At 34.6% G+C, this 9,423-nt stretch overlaps 1 protein-coding gene across 1 annotated transcript; it reads left to right on the forward strand.

Moving 5' to 3' along the window:
• Positions 1–7,534: 7,534 nt before the first annotated feature.
• Positions 7,535–8,587, forward strand: LOC114309473 (GCN5-related N-acetyltransferase 8). The gene has a single exon (XM_082873403.1). The coding sequence runs from the start codon at positions 7,550–7,552 to the stop codon at positions 8,348–8,350; it is 801 nt and encodes a 266-aa protein (XP_082729529.1). The 5' UTR covers positions 7,535–7,549; the 3' UTR covers positions 8,351–8,587.
• Positions 8,588–9,423: the final 836 nt, after the last annotated feature.

Consider the following 9,423-nt stretch of genomic DNA (forward strand, 5'->3'; position numbering starts at 1 on the left):
CAAATTGGCCAGTTTAGGATGTACCAAGTCTGTGTTCCTCATCTACCAGGTGATTAGGAGGATGAAAAGCCTATAGAGGCCTTAAATTTGTGTTCGGATTTTGAATTTAAAGACAGAAAAAAGAAAAAAAAAAAAAAAATCTAAGATACAGACACAACTTAAGTATCATTGGGTGGTTTAACTTGGCCATTTCTCTCATGTATACGCATTAGCTTTTTGCCGTAGTTGTGAATTAGTGGTGGAATTTTTGTTAGTTTTAATCACGAGTCTCACTCTAAGAGCATCTCCAACCACTCTTTATTTTTCATTAGCTAAAGTATAAAAAAATGACACTCTTTATTTTACCTAATTAGTTTAGCTATTGTGTGTTCCAACCACTCTCTTTATTTTAGCTAGTCATTCAAACTAATTCAACCAATTTTCAAAACAAAAAATGCTATATATATATTACTCTTTTTCATAGAATGCCACATATGCACCTACTCGCTAATATGATTGTCAATGTGACATTTGCGATAATATTTTTAAAAATAATATTTTTTAATATTAGTTTTAAAAATATTATAAAAAATAATTTTAAGTAATATTTAATTTTTTTATTATAAAATTTATAGTATGTGAATATATTTCAACATATGAATTTGGTGGAACCATCTTGAAAGGGAAGGCAGGGGAAGAATAAAAGAAAACAATAAAGAATTTTTTTAAAAAAAATAACAATACAAAAGAAGTTCTTCAATAATTGTAATTTATCAAATTAAGAACTGAAAGAACACAAATTAACTAATCAAAAACCTTACAAAGGTAGGTCAATGAAAAAATAAGAAAAAAAAAAATCATAAATAGCAAAGTTGGGAATAAACTTCAAAATAAATAAACTATTTCTAACATTCCCACATTCTTAGCCAATATGGCTTTGATTTTTGTTCATTCGCTTGCACTGGATCTAAGCTAATGTTAAGCCATGCCGATATAAGCATACTGTCTTCTTCTGTAGTGAAGTTGCCACCTCGTTGTGATTTCTTGGTGGTTTCTATTTGAGGAGAGATTGGGGAAGACTAATCCCATTGGTCAAGCGGTTCATCTATTTCATAGTCAGTCCCATCATTCATCAAGTTGGTGAAATATGCACCATTTTGTTGTTGATTCATCTATAGACAAGGTAAAGAAAATTATGGCAACATATATTGGGTTGGAGAAATAGAATCCCAGTTGGAAGCAAATTAATTAATAAATGGAGATCATATAAATTAAAACAATAGTTGTTTTGTTGAAAATGATTCAATGATAACTTTAGATAAATAAATGGAGATCATGTAAATTCAATGAAAAAGGATTCAATGATAGTTGCAATCAACTCTCTAATGATATATAACAATAGCTCTAATTCTGCTAACATTCTATCAAGCTTATATATTATAAAACTAATATACACTCCATGTTACTTTCATAACATTCTATCAAAAAATAGGAAAACTTGACAGCAAAAATGAATTAAGGCATTTTTTCCTTGCTAATGGGAATTACCTCACTAATTGAATGATAGTAGTGGATATATATAAGAATATGAATCAACAAAATCACCTACATCTTCAAAAATGTAAAATAACCATGCCATATTTAAGTATGCACAAGTGTGCAGACATAACATCTTATAATGCTAATTTTCACTATAAATATTTCAATGTGTAAAAATCAAAATTCTATTAAAAACATAAACTGATGGGACTCGATACTACACAGCAACATATGAGGCATCTCAATTAAGCATAGTTCTAGTCTACAACCACATATAAGAGACGAAATCATGATCACTCACAATAATGGGAGTCAATACCAACGAGGCTACATATGCAGACATCTTTCTTGCACTCTTAACCATAATGTTTCAGTGTCAGTCACCGAATACAATAAAAAATATAATGGCGTCACATACTCAAACCATTGAACTAGTGGGGACTAGACACTCGCAAAATGAACAAAATTTCTTGCACTAGCCCAAACAAAGAGGCTAGAGGTACATCGAAATGCTAAAAACCAAACTAGCTATAAACACATGGCCATTAGCCCCTAATTATTAAGGCAAAGCCACAAATATAAGATCTAAATCAATAGAACAAGTTGGAAAATAAAGCATTCAGACTTCTTAGGCAAATACTATTTCATAACCAACTACATGCCTGAAGTGAGAAGTATCTTGCCCCCAACAGGGGTCTAGAATGCCATTAACTAGACCTGAAAAGGGTGGTTCTCTATCAAAAGAAACTCTCTTACATGGAATTGGTGAAACATTTTAGAATTGAAAATCTTTCCTTCCCTAACATAAAGCAAAGGTAATTCATCAATCTCATATGATCAGAGAGGCTCTACAAAGCACACAATCATGCCTTTTACAATTTAATTAAATTTCCAAACTAATATAAACTACATCTCTGGATTGCATGATAAAGGTTCGTTTAGAAAGTGAAATAGCAGTATTTAACAATAAATATAACACTTCATATCTTTTTACTAGAAGTTTTCCAACCAAAAATAAGTAATTAAAAAAAAAAAAAAAAAAAGGAAGGAAAAAAAAAATGCTACTGTGCGTCATCCATGATGAGTTTCTATGCTTCAAGTTTAAATAGAAATGATGATATGTGTCCTCAAATTTCTCTCAACCAACTGTATATGACATTTGGTTTATACAGTTCCTATCATAGGTCATATATATTATTCAAGGTGAAGAAAATTATGACAATCAACCCTTCTTCACAAACAAATGACTTATTCAAAAGAAGGTTATCAGATCCTTCTGTCTATCAGATGTTAAAATAATGTACATTTTCTCTAGTATGTGTCGGTTGTAAGTTAACAAAAGAGAAGATATATAACCTTCAAGATTTTCACAAATATACATGTCACATACGTCAAATTGCTAGAATATATAAAGACATCATTTTCAATTGATTTTCATTGGTTTAATATGTCATACAATGATAAAAACATATCATCATTCACAGCAAAGTTTAGTACCTTGACAAATTTGCAAAGCCAATTCTTTACACTGAAATTAACAATTATTCTTTATACCATCTCAACCAACAATTAATTTCTTTAGTTTTTCATCCCAATGTCCTAGTTTGGCAAACCTAACCTTTTTTCTTACTCTTTGACCATTAATTTAGCAACTAAATAATCCTGCAACCAATTTTCTTAACATCCAGTCCAGTAACCTGTCACCCACTAATCAAGCCAATTCAGACCTAATTGTCTGCAAATGCCATAAATTTCACACACTCTCTAGACCCTTAATCTATGGTCTTTCCACAAGCAAACCCCCGCATAAACCTATTTATGGGTGATATTGTTGCAAGTCTCATAGAGCTATTGTATGGCACTAAGAAAATGTTTGGCAACTAAATTAAGGGCTAGTTTGGCATGTTTGAAAAAAGTTAAAAAGTCAAAAAGTCACTATACTATTTAAGTCACATCACCTTATTTAAGTCACATCACCTCTCTAACACATCACTTCAAACCCAACCCAAACCCAACCTATATTTCATAAAAATTTAAAAAGTACACTTATTTAGATCATCCCAAACAACCCCTTAAGTGCTCGGGTAAGCAGTTTTTCAAATGAATGTTTTATTATGTGTGTTTTAATAATGCACAACTAGTTACCACTTGAATTTGAAATTCATTGTCAAAGATGCTTGACTTATCATTGAATGCTAAACATGGTTACTGAGTAGCAGTTTATGTTTTAATCTCTATGGACAAACTCATCATTAAATTTTCAACATTAGTATTCAGCTACTTAAATCTTCAAGACCACTGATTCAATAATAAAATGAATATCTTCATTTACTACAGATTAGGATTATGTATTAGGGAAACAGGGTCACGGAGGAGTTCAACTACTAGCAATAAATTTTTCATAGAACAATCAAATTGATTTGAGGAGTGCTATTAGCATTAGATTTTATCATAGTTTTATTTCGCTGAATATAATGGTAAGATACAACTCTTTATTTTTTTCCTTACATGATTTTTTCCCCAAACATGGAACTAATTACAAGTGTCCAACTAGGTGGCAACAAAACAGAGACAAAAATCCACTAACATCTAGCTCTTTTGTTAATTTGTTACCTTTAAACAAATAAACACCGTTCTCTTTTTCCCTTTTTTTTCTTTCAATTCCATTACAAACTGATGGGATTATATTTTGTAAACTACAAACATTGAAATCGCTGACCAATGATTTGCAGGTCTTTATTCATAAACTAATTTTATCTCTATGTCATGATTGCTGATCATTGAAAGTAAAATTCATAAACTAAACATCATCTATATTCAAGGAAAAGCATTTAGTCCCCATTGTGAGGAGTTTTTTTACTTTCATTAAATCAGATGTCTTTGATAAGTTGGTCTTTCAGACGGGTGTAAATAGTATATTGACACTGTTTTAAATTCACATGCATAATTTTGGTCTGGACTTTGATGCTTTACATTATATAGAGGAGGATGTGCATTGCATTCAAGTTGTCTATACTCCATACGGCATAAATATGAGATTAAATACGAATTTTTTAATTAGATTGGAGCCTTTAGGGTTGCAGATTGCTTTTCTTGGAGAGAGACGGTTTGTGAGTTGCATAGAAGAGGAAGACAGAGAGATAGAAGGTCCATACCTTGAGGAAGAGGTCAGATGGAGGGAATTGCAAACAACACTGAAGGAGAAGATTGATTTCGCCCTGAAGGAGCAGATCGATTTCGCAGGAGAGACGAGTTTGGAGAGCCTTCAATCACTCTCCAATTGAAGCCAGCGGAGAAGACACGAGGGAAAATAGGAAGCCATTTAGCCAGCCCATTGGAGGAGAATATTTGGATGATATTAGCTAAAATAGCTAACAGGATCAATATGCCTCTTCCCTTAGAGTTGCTCTAATACTTGTTCATCTTTTTGTAAGTTTGTGTGTTAAATTATTAATAAAATATATCATCTTTTCTAATAACTCATGTTAAAGCCATGGATATCTTTGTAAAGGGTTTTTTAGTGATACAATTCAACGGTTTGGATCTAAAGTTCAAATAAAACAATTCTAAGATGTATATATTTTTATTTTGATATTATTTAATTTTAATTTTAAATTTAAATCATTGAATTATATATTTTTGGATTAATTACAAAAAAAATAAAAAATATAGGGTTTTGTGCTTTTTTCAATTTAAATCCCAAGTTTTCAATTTTAACAATTTATACCCCATCCTTCTATCTGTGTTTCATTCCAATCCCTCCGTCTATCTTCGTCTTTATTAGTTAGCGGAAGATTGATTTGGGTTCCAAAATTGTATAAAAAGGCCCTAACAATCATGGCCTTGCTGGGTAAAGAGTGAAGCAACTTCAGTGGAACCATTCAAGAACGTTTGCCCCGGAATCCTATACAAATTGTTCTTCCCTCCTGTAATCAAAGGAAGATTTACCAGACTCAGGTCTCTTCTTTGAGCTCTTCCTCTTCCTAATCCCCAGAGGGGAACTTGGGAGAGGGCTTCTACTATTAGATGACAAGAAGAGACCAAACAAAGGAATATGAAGAAAAAGAAAAAAAAAATTCCAACCAGAATTGCAGAACCAGGCTTCATCATCATCATCATCAACAACAACAACAACAACAACAACAACAACAACAACACAAAAATAATCTTTGTCCAAAGCCTAACCTAAAATTGGAAAAAGAAAAATAATATATAAAGGTCAACAACAACCAGAACTTTATCTGTACAAATTTAAAGATTCACAATCTCATTTTCTTCTCCACTTCGAGGTTTTCTCATCAACCAAACTGCACCAAAAAATTTGAAAAACCAATAATTTCATAGTACTTTGTGTTCTTCGATCCTTTCCCAAATATCTTCGATGATCAATTGATCTACACAAAACACAAAACAAAGCACGAAAATGATCGATCAAACCCTCGAGAATCAAGATCCATACAGATCGATACACATAGATATACAAATAGGAAAATGAATTAGTGCTATCACTAATGATGTGACAGTGAACCCCACCATGAATAATTTGATGTTTTGGCCTTGGTATTATATTTTTTTTTCTTTTTTATTGAGTACCATGTCATTAGTGGTCTTTTTAGAGTTTCAAAATTAATGGTCTGAATCATTATTAATACAAATATAGAGATTTTAGAGAGAGAGAATGAACCAATGATTAGAGAATTTGTGTGTGGACTTTGGTGTTTGAGGGAAGAAAGAGAGAGAGAGAGAGAGAGAGGGGTTTGCTTGCTTTTGGAGTCAGATCTGGCTCAGTTAATGCAGTTGTGGAACAACTCGAGAATCTGAAACAGATATGAGATTTGCGATTTGAGAACTAAAATAGATCTATCAAACCGAGAATCGCAGATTTGGCAAGTTTAATGTGGTTGTGGAACAACTCAAGAATTTGATGTTTGTCGGGATAAGGATCGAGAGGCAAATGAGGAGTGGCAGCAGTAGTGGTAGTGGCGTGCCTGGGTGTGTTAGAAATGATCGCCGTTAGAGCCTAAGAAGAAAGGGTTGGTCGGAGATTGGAGGTGCGATGCCATAACCGTTCCCTACGTCTGTTCTAATGTTGAAGGATTAGGGCTTAGGGTTTTAACCATGAAAACAGTTAGAAGTTTGAGATTTGACCAAACAAATTTGATCAAATTTGAGATTGCGGCGGCTAGAACGACGTTGTTTGGTGGTGGTGCTGGAGAGGTTTCTGAGATAGTGATGGAAGAGAGAGAAGAGGATGAGAGAAAGAAGATGAGGAGAATACAACACAGAAGAAGAAGATGAAGATAGGGCCTTCTTCTCTGTTTTCTCTCATTGGGCCATATGTACGTAGTATTGTTATCAAACTCGTATAAAACAACCAAAAAAAATAATCCTATCTAATTATTAATCAATCATATCACTTAAACATTATTAAATTAAAAAAATAAATTTATATATATCATTTTTTAATATAATTTTATTCAGATTGGTCTATTTATATTATTCTCTATCCATAAATTTATGGAAAATGAGTTGGACTCCCAGTGGGAGTGTTGGGATTCTTGCTGATTGACTAAAAACTAATTTTTTTCTTTTTTTTTTACTTCAGTCACTGACAGTGTGCCATATAACACTGGGAGTGAGGGTCCTTAGCATCACTCTAAATTTATGAACAAATTTCACTTATATGGTTTGATCCATGTATAGATCATTCTCTTCTTATTTAGAAATAATCATATATAATCCCCTTATCATATATGATATAATAAAAAAGATTAAAAAATTTCTATATATATAAATAATATAAGGGTATGATTTAAGAATATTTTGGTCATTTACTTGACAGACAAAATACACTCTAACATTGTGTACATCTCTTTAAAATTTAAAAATAAATATATAACTCTCTGAAATATATTTTATATTTACTGCTTAGTTAGTTAGATAAAATATTTAACAATACATTTCAATTCAAAAATTTCAAAAATTATAAAGGAGCAATGTCATTATTGGGCCCCAATAAACCTAATAGCTCATGGTATATAAATGCACCGTTGAGCAATACGCCGCACTAGAAGCCTCGTCCAAATTCCAAACCACCTCTCTGTATCTCTGTGGATTTCTCACCGCCAAAATGGCCGCCGCAGCACCACCACCACCGCCGTGCCCTGCCCCAACCCCCGCCACTACATTACAGGAGAACCACCCACTTTTCGCCAGAATCCGACTCGCAACCAAATCAGACGTCCCCCACATCCACAAACTCATCCACCAAATGGCCGTCTTCGAGCGCCTCACCCACCTCTTCTCCGCCACCGAGTCTTCCCTCTCCTCCACCCTCTTCCCCAACCCCTCCCCTCCTCCTTTCCACTCCTTCACCATCCTCCTCCTCGAACTCTCCCCCACCCCCACCCCCTTCCTCTCCCCCCACCCCACCTCCTCTCTCTTCCCCCCCATTTCCAAATCTTTCAATTTCGATCTCCCCATCTCCGATCCCGAGTCCCATCTCTTCAAATCTTCCGAAACCGATGCGATCGTTGCTGGGTTTGTGCTCTTCTTCCCCAATTACTCGACGTTCCTGGCCAAACCAGGCTTCTATATTGAAGACCTGTTCGTGAGGGAGTGTTATAGGAGGAAAGGGTTCGGGAAAATGTTGTTGGCGGCAGTGGCGGCGCAGGCGGGGAAGATGGGGTACGGGAGGGTGGAGTGGGTTGTACTTGATTGGAATGTGAATGCGATCAAGTTTTATGAAGAAATGGGTGCTGAGATTCTGCAAGAATGGAGGATTTGTAGGCTTACTGGTGATGCTCTTCAGGCTTATGCTCATAATACCTGATAAACAACAACTATGGTTTTGTTTTGTTTTGTTTTGTTGTGATTTTTTTTTTTTTTTTAATTTAACAGTTGGAAAAAAGAGAATGGGAAATTAGGGTTTTGGTTGTGAGAGTTGATTTGGGGTTGTTGCAGTGGTGGTGGTGGGGATTTAGGGCTAGGGTTTTTGTGAATGGAATGGGTGTGTTGTCACATGTGCCCTGCAATTTGGAAATAGGTATTCAATGTTACCCGTTTGTTAGATTTCTGTTTTTGCTTTGGTTTTGTTACAGTTTGTTTTACTCATCATTTTGTGTTGTTATTTGTTGTTCTACTAATTCTGATATCACTGGATTTATCCAAAAAAAGCAAATCTGATGTCACTTCTCATTTTTCCATTCCTTAGTCGTTTTGAAGAGTAGGAATTTTTTGATGAGCATGTGATGAGGTTAGTAACATTTTTGAAAGAATAATGATAAGTATGGTTTTATTTTATTAGTTAAATAAAAATATAATGAGATTTCTCTTTTTTAAGGGCATTTACAATGGAATGGCTAAAATTGTTTGTTAAAGTGTATTATATGACAAAAAGTGAGGCTCAAAAATGTGTGATAAGATATGTTAAGGATTTGTTAATTTAGGGAGTGAGTGGTAGTACAATGGATGTGTTAAAATATGTGTAGAGGTGTAAATTTGGCCCGATGCTGCCCTTCGGATTCGGGCCGGACCCATGTAGGGCTTTGCGGGCTCTCGCCAAAATTCGGGTCGGATTGGGTCGTGCCGAGTTGGACCACCGGCCAAAAAATTAAACCCAGGCTTAGGCCCAAGCCCCAAGGGTATTCAGGCCTTGGACTTGGCGGGCCTGACAATTTTATTTTTTTATTTTTTAAATTTTTTTCTAGTAAAATTTTATTATTTTTCATTAAAAAATACACTAGGTTTTGGGTGGGTCGGACAGTTTGGGCTTCGGGTCGGGCCATAAGTGGGCCTTAAGCGGGCCGATGTGTCGGGTCACGGGCTCAGCCAAACGGGCCGGCCCATGGGCCGAGTTGTGCTTCAAAATAATGGCTTAGGCCCTAGCCCAGGGGCTTGGGCTGG

Source organism: Camellia sinensis, chromosome 1, assembly GCF_055761805.1.
Source record: "Camellia sinensis isolate YWXY chromosome 1, ASM5576180v1, whole genome shotgun sequence".
Taxonomy (NCBI): domain Eukaryota; kingdom Viridiplantae; phylum Streptophyta; class Magnoliopsida; order Ericales; family Theaceae; genus Camellia; species Camellia sinensis.